Source organism: Symphalangus syndactylus, chromosome 22, assembly GCF_028878055.3.
Source record: "Symphalangus syndactylus isolate Jambi chromosome 22, NHGRI_mSymSyn1-v2.1_pri, whole genome shotgun sequence".
In the NCBI taxonomy this organism is placed as follows: domain Eukaryota; kingdom Metazoa; phylum Chordata; class Mammalia; order Primates; family Hylobatidae; genus Symphalangus; species Symphalangus syndactylus.
Window position 1 is genome coordinate 49,638,149 of NC_072444.2, and position 17,930 is coordinate 49,656,078.

Consider the following 17,930-nt stretch of genomic DNA (forward strand, 5'->3'; position numbering starts at 1 on the left):
GTTGAGCTTTATTTTTTAAATGTCTGAAGTTTTTAAAACTCTTCTCTTTTTTTGTTTTTTTTTTAAACCTCCTGTTCAATGACTTACCTTTTTCTTTTATAAATAATTTTTCATTATAATAGTATTTTTAGAAGACTTATAAAAAGAAACAAAACCATCCATGAATTTTCTTCCACCCAGAGAAAACCTCTGTTAAGATTTGATTTATACCTTTTTAGTCTTAATTTGTTTCTGTCTATGCATATATTATGTATTCTTTTTACATCTTAATTAATAAAAAATTTTGTTTGTGGGTGTTAGAAACCAAATGCATCCCAGCACCTCCACTAGATTCAAGTCCAGAAGAATTGAAAGCAGGGACTTGAACAGATATTTGTACACCAGTGTGTCATAGCAGCATTATTCACAAGAGCCAAAAGGCAAAAGCAAGTACCCATCAGCAGATGAACAGATAAACAAAATGTGGTATATACACACAGTGGAATGTGTTCAGCAATTCCACTTATCTGAGGTACCTAGCATAGGCAGATTCCAAGAGACAAAGTAAGATAAGGGTTACCAGGGGTTGTGGGGAAGGGAGAGGGATGAGGATGCAGGGTTTTTGTTGGGAATGATGAGAAAGTTTTGGGTATACATAGTGCTGATGGTTACACAACATCATGAATGTATTTAATGACACTGAATTATATACTTAGGAATTATTAAAATGATATGTTACATCTGCTTTTCCAAAACTGGAAAAAAGTGTAAATGCATTAGCACAAAGTTAGAGAAATGTATCTTGTCATCAGCACAAGTAAAAATTTTGCCATAGGTGTCACCAACGTGTTCTGGCTGCCTGGAATGTTTCCACCGTTGTTGGGTAGTCAGATGTCTGGCATAAGGAAAACAGTCTGGCCCCGTTGCCAGCAGCCAGCCCACACCTGCTGGGCTACATTGCCATCTGCAAAGGGGCTAGACCAGTGGTGTGCCCCATAGGAGAGGACCCTAAGAGCAAAAGTGATTTGCTCTTGTCAATACCATGGCAAGGGGCCAGTCAGAGGGCCAGTGGTTGAATTTGTTGAAGACAACATTCAGAATATACTAGGGAAGAAAAACAAAATTCGGAAAATACTAAAGACCTGTTCTTTGACCCAGCATAACAACTCTGAGTCAGAAATATCTAAAAGAAGAATGATATGCCTAGGAGGTGCTGAGTTCTCTGTCATAGGAGATTGTGAAGCGTTGAGGCCCAGCACTAGGCAGGAATACATATAGTACAAGGAATTAATTTGGGGATGGATGACACCCATTAGACTTAATGATGGCGGTTGGAGGAGCTTCTGTCTGTGGATGTGGGCAGGGCCGCAGTGAGAAGCCCCCATTGCTGTTCTGGTCCTTGAAAGCAGGGGTGTGAGTGGACAGCCTTTCCTTCTCAAGGAAAGGCTCCTGAGCCTTTCATCCCTCAGAAAACATCTTGGTAAAGTGAATCACCAAATTACAAAGTAAAGGAGATTTAAAGTGTAAAGACTAGATGCAAATGCAGGCATATTGTTCCTTTTATGGTAGTTTACGGATTTGGTATTTTTACATTGCAATACTAATAGCTGTCGTTTTGTCACTGGCCATACATATTTCAAGTGAAAATCTCTGGCCCTCTTAATATTTCTGAGCATTCAAAGGAAATGTCCATTACAAGTCCCAAAAGGGAACTGACAGTGTGCTGTGCTCCAGGTGTCCCGCGATGGGGGCGCTGCCTCCCCTGCCACCGAGGGCCGGGGGGGTGGCGAGGTAGAAGGAGGCCGGACAGCTCTGGATAACAAGACCTCGCTACTCAACACCCAGCCTCCGCGCGCCTTCCCGGGGCCGCGGGCGCGAGACTACAACCCGTACCCCTACTCAGATGCCATCAACACCTACGACAAGACCGCCCTGAAAGAGGCTGTGTTCGATGACGACATGGAGCAGCTTCGAGATGGTTGGTGTCTCTTTGCTTAACTGTCCCCACCCAGAAGTGCTTCCCTTGTGTTCCCTCCTGTCTGGCCAGCACCAGGCCCACTGGTCAGATGTAAATGGAAACGCTGGGTCTGTTCTTTCTGTTTAGTCATTTGTTCAGGCACTACTTACTGAATCCCTACTGTGTGCTTGGGCACAGGGAACACAGCAATGAACAGAAGCACAAGTAGCGGGGCAGTGAGCAGATAAACAGTCACACATGATATGAAGTAGCCACTGCCACAGCTGAGCATGAGGGAAGGCCAACTTTACCATCGGGGAGGCTTTGCTGCAGAACCCAGGGCCCAGGTGGGCCAGGGGCGTAGGAACAAACAGGATGGCGAGCACGGGCTCAGCCTTTGTGAAGGCCTTGGACCTGCGCTTCCCAGCTCCCCAAGCTGTGAAGTGAGATCCTGAAGCACTGCTCCGAGGCTTCGCTCTCCTGTCACACCCGCTTTGTAACCAGGTCTCCCTGGAGCTGTGTTGACCTCCGTGCTGCATTTGGGAGGCAGGGGTTTGACATACACACTGAGCACTTGCATTACCGTGTGTGGTGCCAAGCTAAGTGTGGGGTCAGAAAGATTTGCCCAAAATGTAACGTAAGCATGTAACATAGGAAGTAGGGAGGAGAAGCAGAGCTAGTCTGGTTTCTTTCTGGCTCCTGTGTTAAGACCAGTGTCCATCATTGAATAAACTAGTGAATGATGAGTATGTATTTGTACAATGGTATTTTTATCAGGAACTTAATTATTTTTTCACCTCTCATGTTACATGATTTGGTTTATTTCAATTTGATAGTGCTTTTAAAAAAATACTGTTTTGAAGCCTGTTTTATTTCTCAAGTTTGAATGAGTAATTAGAACCTACATTAGAATTCTAAATAGTTAACATTCACTGAGGGCCTACTGTGTGTCATGACGTGTATGGGTTGCCAGGGACTGAGGCACATGAGACACAGTCCCTCGCCTCAGAGAGTTCAAGGTCTGTTGGGGAGCAGACTGATAGTGGTCACACTAGTACCAGAGAAGGCTTGTGCTGGAGGCAGATGCCAGATCCAGTGGGGGCACAAAGAAAAGAAAGCTGATCCTCTTGCAGGGATCAGACAGTAGGGGAATGCTAACATAGAAGAGAAGTTCTCTGTTTGAAAGCAGAAATGGCTGTAGGGATTAAAAGCCTAATCGCTTGGCTATTAATTGCTTATATGCTGGTGGGTAGCATCTCAGACTCTGCCCACACATCTGTTTACTGGGCAGTGAGCTAATAGGGTATAGTGTTTGTAAGGACTGGCACTTCCTGGGAGAAGTGGACTATTTGTGTTCATTGCTTATAGAATTGTTTACCTTATCCTTTATAGATCTCAATTAAGGTAGAAATTACAATGTTGATTATTCACCAACTGTGTACTAAAAGGCTTAAAGAAAAGGAGGAAAAGGTAGGAAGACAGGAGGAAATGGCAGAGTTCTTTACCATTTCAGACTTTCTTGTGTGTTTGCTACCCAATCTTAGAAGCTAAAGAAGTATGCAAATACACATTTAAGTAGTTCCTAATAACTTGTCTGATTTGTTTGTTTTTTCATCCTCTCTATTTAAAGTTGAATATTCAGAGTTGAGGTTTCTTAAAAGAACATGGAGGAGAAAGGATGTGCCTTTCTGCCATAGAAACCGTGTTCACAGCCCTGCAGGTAACTATGTTGAGTCATCTTGGGCCGGTTTTTAGTCTCCACATAGATAGTCCACCAGTAGTCCAAACACCTTGATTGGTATTTGTTCACCATGCTGGTTCCTAAGCTGTAGACATTTGAGAAGGGAATGGAGGATAATCAGATGTGATGGTGAGGAGGCCTTGAGGAATATGTGTGTATGGGAGTAGATTTGACCCTGGTAAGAGGCTGTCCAGTGGTGGGGCTGACTCAGGACCGTGGCAGTGGGAGAGAGCTTCGGAAAATAAAAGGGTTGAGGAGGGGCTTTGGCGGATACAGGCATTTCTCCTCTTTGTCTGAAGTAGAAGGGAAAAGATAGCAAGGAAGGGTGAAGACATTGACTGTTGGTACTGGACAGCTGGTCTCGCACCTCTGCTTTCACAGTGAACTTGGTGAGAAGGTTGGCGGAGGGTGTGTAGGCTGAGGCCGGTCAGCAAAGCAGGGCGGAGGGTGGGAAGGGAACCGTGAAGGAGGCGTTGCCTCTGGGAGATGAGGCAGGAAGGGAAGGATCACTGGGCACCACTGAGGAAGCCCCTATGCCAGGCATTTCCTCACGAGGTGACGTATGTCTGGTGTGTTTCACCAGTGCCCATCGACCATTCTGACCTGGTGGCTGACCTTCTGAAAGAGCTGTCCAACCACAACGAGCGAGTGGAGGAACGGAAGGGAGCCCTGCTGGAGCTGCTCAAGATCACGCGGGAAGACAGCCTTGGTGTCTGGGAGGAGCACTTCAAGACCATTCTGCTCCTGCTGCTGGAGACCCTTGGAGACAAAGACGTGAGATGCTGGTTTGGCCTTATCTTGCCCCTTTCCATGTAATGGGGTCACAATGTCCTTTTCTTATTGGGCTTAGCTTCAGCTTTACTTTCTGGGTTGTGATTACTGTTTACATCAAAACATTTATTTGTTCATTTTTCACATATTTTCTGAGCACGTTTAGTAAGGTCATGTTTTTATCAGCAACAAGCTGCTTCTTGGCTTACGTGCATGGTCTACAACTGGGTTTATAGTAGTTGAGGGAACTTCATTCCTGCATGTAGTTGCTTTAACACAGAATTTCTTAAAACTTCATTAGCATAGAATGTGGTCTTTTAGGATGCACTTTTTTACTTGTGAGTTTCATTTTTGTTCCATATGTAATTGAGAAATAAAAAGGTTCATTTAAAAAGACCTAATTAAATGCCACATTCCATGAAATTCCATCTTGGTCCTCCCCCACATATGTTAAGAGTTCCAATAATTTTAATCAGTCAAGTGGCAGGTTCCAGAAGCATGATTCTGATTTTTGTATTATTAATTTAAAAATAAAAAGAGCTTCATCATGCTGGGACATTTGAATGTGACAAACTAGGCATTTCTGAAATGCCTGGTCTGTGATCTGCACATTGCACATAGAGAACTCTTAAAAGAGGGAGTAATCTGGTCAAATTCCTGCCTTCTCCCACCTGTGGAGCTGGTCCCTTATATGGAAACAGGAATAGATGCTGAGAATTACCAGAATTAAACCTCTACAAGAAAAAGTTTCTCCATCCACATGGAGAAGAGAAATGAGAAGAGAGTGCTGTGGTGAGGGGCTGGAGGAAGGGGATGGGAGGATTGCCAGGAGGTGACAGGCCATGTCCAGGGCCAGCTAGAGGGGACTTGCATGGCAACCGAGTGACAGGGAGGCTGCTGCATGCCATGCCGTGGTGACTCAGATAGTTTTCTGATGCTTCGGATTAATGGTTTGGTTTAGGGATAAGTAAAAATAGAAGAATGGTAATAAGTAATCTGTTTTACTTTTTCTAAAAAAACTTTTAAAAAATACTTTAAAAAAAAAGTATTGGTTTGTAAGGCAGTTATGCCTTGTTGGCTCTGTTGGGAGATAAAGTGATGTCATGTGGAAGACAGGTAAATGGTGTATTAGTGTGTGAACTGTACAGATGAGTGACAAAGAATCAGGATATACCTTCTGGCTCTGTTTGGTGTAAACTGCATTCTCTTTTATTGAGATTAGGAGTCTGTTTGGAATGGCTTTCCTCCAGATGCATGACTCTGGCCTTAACCAACTCGAGGCCTATACACACCCAGTGATCTCATCACATGAAAGGTCAGGAATAATGACAGGCCTTCCACTGTCCTTAGGTGGAGTTCACCCTTACAGGCTGTGTTGATGAAACATCCAGGTGCTTTATACACATTCTTTCATACATTTTACAGAAGCATAATTTGTAAGCTGAAGCCTCAGGAAATCTGGAAATCCCCAGAAAACTGATAATGAACTTAGGTGTATCATCCTCATTTGGTCTCGAGTGCATGGGTCGTTCAAGTAGCTTTTCTCAGTGCCTGTCAGGCGCTGGGTCCTGGGAATGTCACTCTAAGGAATGTCACTCTAAGGCACAGTGCCTGCCTTCATGGAGCTGATGTCTAGAGAGCCAGTGTCAAGTAAAGCTGATATCAAGTGAACTGTGTGATCTGTTTAGACGGTTCTGCGAGTTCCAGGGAACCCAGAACTGGGTGCTTGGCCTTGCCGACCCTGCTGACTGCTGTGTGTGGAAGTGCTGTGTGGTGTTTGGTGATGTCTTCCTTTCCCTTTGTACTCTAGCATTCAATTCGAGCACTGGCGTTGAGAGTTTTGAGGGAAATTCTGAGAAATCAACCAGCAAGATTTAAAAACTACGCCGAGCTGACGATTATGAAGACTCTGGAAGCCCACAAAGACTCCCATAAGGAGGTGAGTCAGTCATGTGGCCAGGATGCTGAACAGATGGGTCATGGGCAGCAGCTGGGATGTGGAGATAGAGGAATCAGTCAGCGCACAGCTTAGGAGCCCCTTTCATGGAACTCAGCCATGTCGTAATACAGAGTGGAGTCCCCATTGCTGTTGTCCTTGCTGAGCAGTGGCACAGTTCCAGGGCCAATGCCATTTATTCAGTTCCTAGCTCCTCACTGTTTCCAGCAGGCCTGCCCTGCCCCTGAGATGTGTTCCATGTCCGTGCTTCCGGCTGCCTTTGTGGAAAGGAAGGGTCTGCTGCTGCTTTCTGGCATTTAGCCTCTGGTAGTCTGGTTTGGGAGGTGGAGACCAGCTTTGGAATCACAGACATTGCAAGTCCCAGAACCAACGCCTTCTTGCTCCAGATCTGTGGACCAGTCATTTCGCCTTCTGAGCCTCTGTTTCCTTGTATGTAAAATAGGAATGGATATTTCCACAAAGTTTCTCGTGAGAATTAAATGAGATGGCCAGGGATGATTCCAGCCCAGCGCCTGCCAACGAGTGGGTAGCAGGCTGCTGTACTGACCTTCCTCCCTCCCGGCCGTTCAGTGTGCTTCTCTCTGCAAGATGAGGCTGAGTGGAGGCAGCCCTGCTGTGCCTCTTCCACTCACTTTTGAGTATTTAAAATGCTAGCAAGCCATCTCTGCAGTTCCTGGCATTGGGACCTCAGCTGCCTGGTAGAGAGCGGCAGGACATGTCTCTGTGTCCTGCACACATGCCATGGAGGGTGCACACTCAGCAAAAACTCAGCCTGTTGCTTATTGGATTGCCCAGCCCCTATGCCTCGCCAGGCTTTCAAGTGGCTAGAAGCCTACAGAGAATGGGGAGGTGGCAGGAGCTGTCCTGATACAAATGATTCAGTGACACCCTTCAGTAAAAGGAACTGTGGGAAACAAAATCATATATTGGAACTTCAGAAAACCTAGCATGCCAGATAATGGGTTTGACCCCAGAGTGAGACATAAGTACTTGCTTAGTTTGATATCTTGGCTCATGTGTGACTGTCGTGTGAGCACGCTCATGGATGAAGGGAATTATAATTAACACAATTCTTCCGTCTACATGGAGAGTCAGACCCTAGATCATAGTTCTATTTGGCATTTGTGTGACTGCTTGAGCAGTGACTGGTGTGACCTCTTCAAATCTCCACCTTGCTATAGCTCAGCGAGGGCAAGGGTCTTGTCCTCAGACTGGGCCTCTCTCCACCGCTAGTGCTAGAACAGCACACAGTACACAGGGGATGGATGTGTTTTCAGACTAATAACTGGGTTTCCAAAATCTGGCTTGGTTGCATGATGGTGATAATCACTCACATTTGAACAAAGCACTTTTCATTTATAATAACTCATTTAAAAAACATGAAGACCAGATGAGCTAGTACGATCCACATAGTGATTCCCAGGTGAGGAGGGAAGGTCCTAGAGCAGGGATGTCCCATCTTTTGGCTTCCCTGGGCCACATTGGAAGAATTGTCTTAGGCCACACATAAAATGCACTAACAATAGCCGATGAGCCTAAAAAAAAAATCACAAAAAATTTTCATAATGTTTTAAGAAAGTTTATGAATTTGTGTTGGGCTGCATTCAAAGCCATCCTGGGCCACGGGTTGGACAAGCTTGTCCTAGAGGAACTGTATGCACAGCAGTTACTGGCAGAACTGAGATATTAGCTAGGTTTTCTGGCTCCTTTAAGGGGCAAATGGCATGGCTAATTTTTTTAAACCATAATTGCTTCTCCTTAATGGGAATACGTGATCAAAAAATGAAATTAAAATGATGTTCTTTTTGTTTTGCTTTGTTTTTAAGACAGGGTCTTGCTCTGTCACCCAGGCTGGAGTGCAGTGGCACAACCTGTGCTCACTGTAACCTCCACCTCCCAGGCTCAAGCAGTCCTCCTGCCTTAGCCCCCTGAGTAGCTGGGACTGCAGGCATGAGCCACTGCACCTGGCCTGATGTTCTTTTACATAGAGATGATATCAGTTGTTTTCATGGGGCAGTACATACTTAGACTCGGGCATTTAAATGAAGCGCCAAGCCATCCATGGTGTCTTGGCACACACTTACCGACTCTCCAGTTGGAAGATATCTGTCTAAAGTTGAGTCCTAAGAAATATAAGTTAACAACATTAAGTAATTCGTTTGCTATTTGCTTTTTTCTTGGGAGATCTTTTTTTTTTTCCTGCAAAATTAGAAATTTAGGAGAGAAAATTCTCAGGTATGAGGCCCTTTAAATTGCCCAAGGGAAAAGAGCAGAATATATATCCTGCTTAAAATAAACTTAGCAGCACTCGGGTTCAAGGGTCCCCATGCTGCTGTTACTGACTTGTGGTAGAGCCGGTGGAGGAGATGTGTTGGCAACGGTGCCTGCATTGGCAGGCCTTCCTGCTTTGCATAGTTTGACTCACCTTGACTCATTGCCCTTGGAGTTTCCTTATAAAACTTTACTCTGTCACTTTGCCAGGAGCCACTATAATAACTCAAGAACCTGTGTATTTAGGTTTGGGGTTGGGTTTTCATTTTTCGTTCCTTTTTTTTCTTTTCCCTTGAAGTTCTTCTTATCTTCCTCTTATTTTAACCAATCTTTTTCCATTCCTTCTTGCTATTTTTTAGGGCAGAAGGCTGAGATGCACATAAAGTTTGTGTTGTAGGCATCTTGTTGGCATATTAATATGGCACGTAATAGTTCTCTAGTCCTTCCATTTTCTCATCATTGCATTCAATTCTTAGGACTCCAAACATTTATTGAAAAGGATCTGAAATGTTTCTAGACTTACTTTATTAGTCATACAAAGACATAGTCTATTTTCCTGTCTTATTAATACTTCCAAAGTATGTTTATCCCAGAGTTAGCTCTCTTGGAGCTTCCTTCTCAATAAGAAGCTAGTTGGTTTTATATTCCCAGACAAAAACTGGGCTTCAGCAGGAGATGAAGAACATAAGACTCGGCAGGTTAACATGGGGCTGCTTTTAGAGACATTGGCACCAGCTGCCCTTCTCTTGCCAGCCTGACGTTACCACACCAGCATGTGCACTGTGGCTCTGACTATGTGACTGCAGCGAGGAAAGACAGCTTCTTGAAATACAATTTCTGTAAATTGAAATTTGTCACAAAAGCTATTTGGGAAGATGGATGAGGTAGGACTGACGGTAAGATGGCTTGTTTTCTCATATAAGCAAGAGTCTGCTTTGTCAGTTTCTTTTAAAAGAAGCTATACATGCAGAATGTGTTTCTTACACATTGAAAATGTGCCAAGTACCAAATCTGTCTCAGACACCATTCATCCAAAGCTAACATACATGTTCTATAGTAAGCAAGATAGATGAAGGATTTGGACACCAATTTAGAGTTTTTATTTTAAAAGTTGATGTTTCTGGCTGGGCGTCGTGGCTCACGCTTGTAATCCCAGCACTTTGGGAGGCCGAGGCGGGCGGATCACGAGGTCAGGAGATCGAGACCACGGTGAAACCCCGTCTCTACTAAAAATACAAAAAATTAGCCGGGCGTGGTGGCGGGCGCCTGTAGTCCCAGGTACTCGGAGAGGCTGAGGCAGGAGAATGGCGTGAACCCGGGAGGCGGAGCTTGCAGTGAGCCGAGATTGCGCCACTGCACTCCAGCCTGGGCGACAGAGTGAGACTCCGTCTCAAAAAAAAAAAAAAAAAAAAAGTTGATGTTTCTGAGCTTAGACATAATGTTTTCACAGTCCCTGTTTGAATAAGTGTCTTTCGTTATCTAACTTCTTTATCTTTTTAGTAAACAAATTTTGCTATTGAGTTTCAGTGCCTCATTAATAAAGTTACCATGGTTTGCAGTAGAGTTGGCATTTAGTAAATACCTTAAAGGGCTAAGGCCTTGAGAGTGACCTTTTAAAATTTTGAGACCATTTTCTTTTTCCAAGAGAACTCGATTAATTTGAACTCTTCTTATATTAGAATTTGTAATCTGTTTGTTAGAGCTGGTACAGAACCTCTCCTTTGGTGATTAAAAAGAGAGGATTAAATAAGAGAATTGACACTACAAAGAGATTCTGGGGTCAGTGTGAGATACAAATCTTGAGGCAGAAAACCTGGTTTTTAGTCCTGCGTCTGCTGTTGTCCAGCTGTTCCCAGTTTCATCCTCTCAATATAACCCTGAATAAGCAGCTCTGTTGTGAGAATGGAAGATATTATGATATGGAAATATGCTTTTAAAATTGTCATGTGCTATACAAATGTTGCTACGTAAAACTGTTCTCAGACATCCTTATTTCAGAAGTGCCCATTTCTCAGGAAATAGTTGATATACTAATTATAAATCATTGTATGCACATTTAATGCAAGAATATTTGTTGCTGCCAGTCATTTTGATGTGCATATAGTACCCATAATGTTGAAGTTCACAGTAAATGTTTTATTTAAACTTGAAAGAAGCCCAACTCTATTTTTTGAAGATATTCTGTAATTGAGGTTTTTCTGATGATTAGACTTAGCTTATTCTGAACTTTGCCACATTAGTGAATATCCAGTTACACTTGTCTGTTAAAAGAGGAAAATATTAGCATCATTCATGTCACTGTGCTGGATCACCAAACATTTCTTGCTACACACACAAAGATCGTGGTGTTTAAGGCACCAGAATCCAGCCTTAAGTGATTTGGCTTGTTTTGGGAAGTTTGATTCTTAGATAATGTAAAACCACCAGTATTATGTCTTCAGGGGTTTTATTTTTAAGTCATTTCTAGTTAACTTTTTATTTTATGACTTTAAAGAATTAAAATGGCAAAACCAGACCAAAGTTATTTATAAAAGAAAGAGAACTTCCTGGGAACTTGTCTGGTTTCTGATTCGCCCAGCCAGCATAGTGTCTCATGCAGTCCTTTAGACAAATGCCGTAGTCAGAGAGAAGCACCAGTGTGCCAGAGAAGGTCTGTGATCAAATACCAGTTAGAATCACTAACTGACCACATCTCAGCCAGATCCCCTGCGCTCAGGAATGGCTCTTAGATGCCTCTCAGGGCAGCAGTCATTTGTATCAGTGGGCACTGGGAAATAACGGAGTTCACTGCATGAACTCTGGAGAAATGCCTTTACCCTTCTGTACTTTGGTTTTTCCTTATCTCTTATCCTATCAAGTGGACTAGATGATTATCTGTGTTTCATCCAGCCTCAAGATAATACAGGTTGCTGTTGAGTAACAAAGCGAAATCCTCAAATTCTAAATTTTCAGTTTTCCCTAGGCCCAACCTTGGGATATGACCAGAAGCCCCATTTCCTTTGTAGGTTTTTGCTTTTTAATAAAAAGACAAAACCCCAAAACCTGTTTAGCTTCATCGAGAGATTCCAAGTTACTGAGCCAGCAGTCACATTAACAGCATAAACTCCAATAAATGTTTGATAATTGATGGGTAGTGGTGTACTGTAGTCTTCAGGGTCCTTATGGTTTAGTTGAGGTTAAAGCAAAGAGTCATGTGTGGTTCAAAGTGAAATACACCAGGAGTTTAGGAGTGGGTTAGAATAGTCAAGGAAGAGTACCTTAGGGAATAGGAACCTGAGATGGGCTGAGAAGGAGCACGCAGGGAGAGAACTCTAGCTAGGAGCCAAGGCCGTGTGGCCAAGGATGGGGGCATGGGCTTGGAAGACACTCCTGGGTTGAACCCTGCTGAGCTAAGACGGCAGGAGACTTACCATTTTGTGAGCCCTCATATTCTCTGTGTCAAGTGAGGAAACATAGCCCACCTCACAGGCTTGTAAAGTGCCAGACACAGTGTCTATTTCTGAGTGGCAGCTGTGGTGGCGGCTGCTCCTGCTGTTATTCACAGGTAGGGGAGTAGTTCTGCTTCGCTGATGAACTGACTCTCAAGGAGCCAGATGTGACACCTGCCCTTTAGCTCTTGAAGCTTCGGAAAGAGCCATAACTTAATGTTAAAACCTTTGAGTTTGGGGTTTGAAGGCCTGGGTTCACATGCTGCTTTTGCCAGCTCGGGGGCTGTGATTGTGGACAAGTCATAGACACTCTGGATATCTAAAGCACTTGTATGCTGGGTAGGAGGTGGGGGGCAGGTGTTTTATACCCTGCCCTGAGAGGCTAGCATTAAAGTCAAGTGAGGTAAGGTGGTTGACATTGTTGAAAATTGAAGATAGTATCCTTTTTATACTCTTCCACTGAAGAAAGTAGACTGATTTTGAATAGAATTGTTGTCAAGTTTTTAAAATTCTACATAAAGCAGATATAACTGCATTTCTCTAAATACACCTAAGAAGTTATTAAATGCAATTGAGTAAACTCTAAAACACCAGTCAAAAATACAACTTGTATTTTTTGGCTACTGCTTTGTTTGGAATCCATCCATATTTGTGCTGGGGCAGCCGGTACATTGTCAGCATTAGGCTAGGAAATGCCATGGGTTTTTAGAGATGGATACCGGAATTAGAATGCCAAAGAGAAGCGCTAAACATGCTGCCCAGCTTCCTATCTGATGCTGAGCACCTCCTGAGAGGCCAGCCCAGCCTCTGCAGCATCTCCAGGACAGCAGGACACACTACCTCCTGGGCTCCCAGAGCCCCTCTTTCCACTCCTTCTCATCATTTGCCCCTGTTGGCCCTAATTCTACCCCTTAGAGTAGAACAGAATAAATCTCCCACCTAAGAGCCTGACCACATTTGAAGATATCATTGTGTTGCCCTGAATCTACTTTTCCAGGCAAGGATGTGATGACTGTCTTGTTAGAGGTCATTTCATACAGACACTACTTCTCAGGATCTTCAAAGCTCCCTGGAATTTTGTGCATGCACATTTTTCAGGGGAAAAGACTCATCAGGTAGAGTTGGATGATAAGATTTTATAATCTGAAATACTTTTAAAATAATTGATTCAGATTTTCCCTTTCGTTTTACTGATGAGGAAAACCAAGGCATAGAAAGTGAAGAAATTTACCCCAAGCTGACTTGGCTAGTTGATGCCAGAACCAGAGCCAAAACTCAGGTCTCCCTAGATTTATAGCCTGGAACTTTTCTTCTCCCCTCACTCTGGTACTGAGCCTAGCTAAGTGAGGACTCTCATCCCAGGTTCAGGGCCATGCTGGCGCTCCGTCGTAAATCCCAGGACCATGTCAGTGCCAATCTGGGGCATTGGTCATTTTTCCCCAGGTGGATACTTAAACTCAGGGTCAATGCAATTTTTTAAGGTCTTTCTGGCCTTTCCCAGAAGGTGGCGCTAAACTCTTCCTTAGCTTCCACACGATTGGGTAGCTAAGCTCAGGACACTACTATGAAGAGTTCTTTGATTCCAGCCACCGTTGTTCCTGGACCTTTGCTTTTTTTTTTTTTTGACTCAACCAGTTATTCTGGTGTGTCTGTGACAGAGCCAGATCAAACCTTATGAACCTAAAACATGCAATCCAAATTTTGAAAACTTTGTGCTAAAAGAAAGAAACCTTTAAGCAAACGTTCACCAGTATTCTGAGTAATGATCCATTTTTAAAAAGCTAGATGTGAAAATTATGCTTTTCTTAGCTAGACACTATTACTTCACTGACTTTGAAAGGGGAAGGAGTCCTGTGTTTCTAATGAGACTAGCAGAATTGGAACAGTTTTTGATGTTATAATCAAGGCACATTGTAACCCAGAAGTCTTTTTGATCCTGTCCTCTTTGAATAGTCCCTCACCCCTTTCTACATCCTTGCCACTTCTGGCCACCTTGTGTACTAAGTGGTATTTTCTTCCTTTGTTTCTGCTGCCCATGTTGACTTTTGCTCTCTGTTTGCTTACATTTATAATCTTTGCTTCTTATGTTACATAGAACACAGGGGCAAAACCTAAAGTTCACCCTGATTCAGGCAGCTTGCCAAAGCCAGGGGTTTGGCATATAGAGGGAAGTTGAGAACACCTACCTCCCTTGCCAAAACTAGCGTCTGTCTTGGGAAACTTTCTCTAACCCCAGTGAAAAAGAGGGCCTCAAACTACCCATCTTAATGTGCAGCTTCTGACATTTTATTTTCAGACATTTTAGAACCAAAGCCCTCATCCACATTAGATACATTTGATCATCCAGGCGTGGTGTCTCACACCGGTAATTCCAGCACTTTGGGAGGCCGAGGCGGGCAGATCACTTGAGGTCAGGAGTTTGAGACCAGCCTGGCCAACATGGTGAAACCCTGTCTCTACTAAAAATACAAAAACATTAGCTAGGCGTGGTGGTGTGCGCCTGTAGTCCCAGCTACTTGCAGGCTGAGGCAGGAGAATCGCTTGAACCCACCAAGATGGTGCCACTGCACTCCAGCCTGGGCAACAGAGCAAGATTGTCTCAAAATAAAATAAAATAAAATAGTAGATACATTTCACCAAATGCTTCATGCAGGCCACATCCAGAATTCCTGGATTTTTGTAAGATGAAGGGCTCCTTGGGTTTGGGTTTCAGCTCAGCAGGTCTGAAACAGCCTTTTTTCCCAGCAGCTCCCTGTAAGATAATTCACTTTAACCTAAAGGGCAATAGAGTGCGGGAGATGGGGAGGAGAGAAGGAAAACCACGAGTTCTCACCACGAACCTGGCAATCGATTGCCTGGTCTCACTAATCCTCGTTGCAACCCCGAAGAGCACCAGGAGGCCTTAGCTTGCTCCTGTCAAGCCTGGAAAGCAATGCTGCCAACTCTTGAATCCTGTCTCCAGAGCCGTGTTATTTCCACCCACTGAGCTGCTTCCCACCTCCCGGGGGACCTCAGATATTGACTCCTGTGCATCAGTGCTTTCTAACTTTGATACGCTACAGCATCATCCGGTGTTTTCTGACCTTTTGTTTCTTTCTCCAGGTTTAAAAACAGAGGCCTAAAAGTTCCTCAGCTTTCAGGCTGGTGTGTTATGATACTTGGGCAGTGATTTCTTACAGTAGAAAGCCAGCAGTTTCTGAGCATGGTTTCATTGCTGGGCCAGATTAGATAAAAGAGGGACTGTCTCCTTCCACTTTTCACCGTCCACTCAGCTGTGTGTAACTCAGCCACGTAGGTACACAGCCACGTGCTTGGCTTTCCCAAACACACACAGACTCTGAGACCTGCACAAATGGAGGAGGAAGAAGAGCGCCCCATCTGAGGTAACCCATTACCTGACAGAGCTCTTCCAAGAAACATGCCGGTCCTCCTCAGACAACTGGTGACTGGAAAAACCTGAGCTGAAGTCCCTTTTCCAAAGAACTCATCTGTTGCTTTTCCAATGTGTCACCTGGAATGGGACTCTCTGGGCCTGGTACAGTTGATTTTTCCACAGCCCAAGTTGATCATTTGTAGATAACCTGCTGTGCTCCTAGTTTTCTGTGCTAGCTCCTTAGGAAAAATGTAAATCCAAGTCAATGTGGCATGCTCCAGATGTGACTTTGTGAGTCATGAGCATTAAAAATATGTACGCTGGGCTGGGTGTAGTGGTTCATGCCTGTAATCCCAGCATTTTAGGAGGCTGAGGTGGGCAGATCATTTGAAACCAGTTTGGGTAACATAGCGAGACCCCATCTCACATACTGAGACCCCTACAAAAAACTTAAAATATTATGTGTGCCTGTAATCCCACCTACTTGGGAGGCTAAGGTAGGAGGATCGCTTGAGCCCAGGAGATCGAGGCTGCAGTGAGCCATGATCACACCATTGCACTCCAGCCTGGGCAACAGAGCAAGACCCTGTCTGTGTGTGTGTGTGTGTGTGTGTGCGTGCGCACACACGCACGCTATGGGGAGATTAGTTCAACAGCTATTTATTGAGCACCTGGCATATACTGGACATTGTGCTAGTCATGGGAATAGAAAGATGGCTAAGATGGGATCTTGCCTTCAAGGAACTTTTAGTCTAGTGGGAGGGACAATTTCCGCAAAGTATTTACCTGCGGTGATAAATAAAGCGCACACATGGTGAGGCTTCCTGGGGGTTGTGTTGCGGCGGTAAGTCGTCAGGATGACTTGGCCAGGGCCATAGAGATGTGGCTGGGCAGGGTGTGGGCAGGGAGAGGAAGCACCACATAGGCAGGAAGGAGCCAGGCCTTGCTGAGGAACCTCAGGCATCTTAGAGGTCATTGGAGAGGGCAGACCCATCACGATGTTGGCACTGGACCCCAGGGAAGGAGCTGGCTTACCAGTGTTACCCATTCTTAAAATGTTCAGTATGAGGACTGGCCCTCTGTGGAGTCTTGAGGTCACAGAGCTCTGCCCCCCTCACCCCCCATCCCCAGCAACTTGGGAGCTCCCGGCTCCGCCGCTGTGCCTTCTGGTGGTGCCTCTGCTGCTGAGCTCCACTCTGGTGTCATTCCTCTACCAACATCTAGCTTGTGTTTTGTTTTTGTTTGAGATGGGGTTTCTCCATGTTGCCTGGGCTGGTCTCAAATTCCTGGGCTCAAGTGATCCACCCGGCACAGCCTTCCAAGTAGCTGGGGTTACAGGCGTGAGCCTCCATGTATGTCTTAGCCATCATGTGTTTTGTAGCTAAAATATACCAAGCTGGTTCACATCTTGTCTCAATTCAGATAACTGTGAAAGTAGAAACTTTAAAATTCTCATTTTAGGCTGGGCGCAGTGGCTCTGTAATCCCAGCACTTTGGAGGCCGAGGTGGGTGGATCACTTGAGGCCAGGAGTTTGAGACCAGACTGGTCAACATGGTGAAACCCCGTCTCTACTAAAAATACAAAAATTAGCTGGGTGTGGTGGCACGCACCTGTAATCCCAGATACTTGGGCGGCTGAGGCATGAGAATCGCTTGAACCCAGAAGCAGAGGTTGCAGTGAGCCCAGATGACTCCATTGCACTCCAGCCTGAATGATAGAGTGAGACTGTGTTTCAAAAAATTACAAATAAAATCCTCATTTTAGTTTTTATTAAAAAATGGAAGCTCAGACCAAGGAAGTTTTTTGCCAGAGGATTCAACTAAGGTTTGTCTCCTGTACTTCTCTCAGAGGCTGAGAATATGCTTATCTAACTCTGGAGGCTGCCGTTGTCGGGGTAAAAAAGTGAAAGGTCACGTGTACACACCAGGGTCCAAACAGTACTCTGCTTTCAGGTGACCTGTGTGGAAAAAGCTACCTTTGGCAGGAGTTTGAATTGGCAAGAAAAAGAAATCACAGTGGGCTTCCTTCAAATAGGCTCCTTCCTGTACATTTGTGGCATGGAGTCAATGCCATCAATGTTGAGTCTAACACTTTGGCTGGCAAGGGAAGGCCTGCTCACTGCGGTGCCTGGACGAGGCAGAGGCAAGGTAGGCTGGCTGTGCATGGCCGAGGGCCCTTGAGCTGGAGGAAGGCCCCCAGAACACCAAAGAAGCCTTCTGCACCTATCCATCCTCCTTCCTCCTCCCATCTAATCCTGGCCACCCACAAGAAGTGCATCAGGTAGCAGGTCCCTGCCATCTGGCTCCTTCCTGGGTCTCCGCACCCTCGTGCTGTCCCTCTGCACAGACTGCCCTCACTCTGCCCTGAACCACCAGAGCATGGATGGCCCAGTCCTTCTCAGCTCTGTGGCCTGAGCTTTGAGCTCAGTCTCTGACACACAGGAGGCACCTGG

At 44.8% G+C, this 17,930-nt stretch overlaps 1 protein-coding gene across 10 annotated transcripts in view; it reads left to right on the forward strand.

Annotated features, from left to right (window-relative positions):
* CLASP1 (cytoplasmic linker associated protein 1) overlaps positions 1-17,930 on the forward strand; it is a 303,251-nt gene that overhangs the window by 270,859 nt on the left and 14,462 nt on the right. For all 10 annotated transcript variants that reach the window (XM_063631296.1, XM_055262139.2, XM_055262140.2 and 7 more), the window contains 3 exons: positions 1,714-1,957; positions 4,261-4,451; positions 6,259-6,387. In XM_063631296.1, coding sequence (XP_063487366.1) covers positions 1,714-1,957; positions 4,261-4,451; positions 6,259-6,387 — 564 coding nt within the window. The remainder of the gene's footprint in view (positions 1-1,713; positions 1,958-4,260; positions 4,452-6,258; positions 6,388-17,930) is intronic.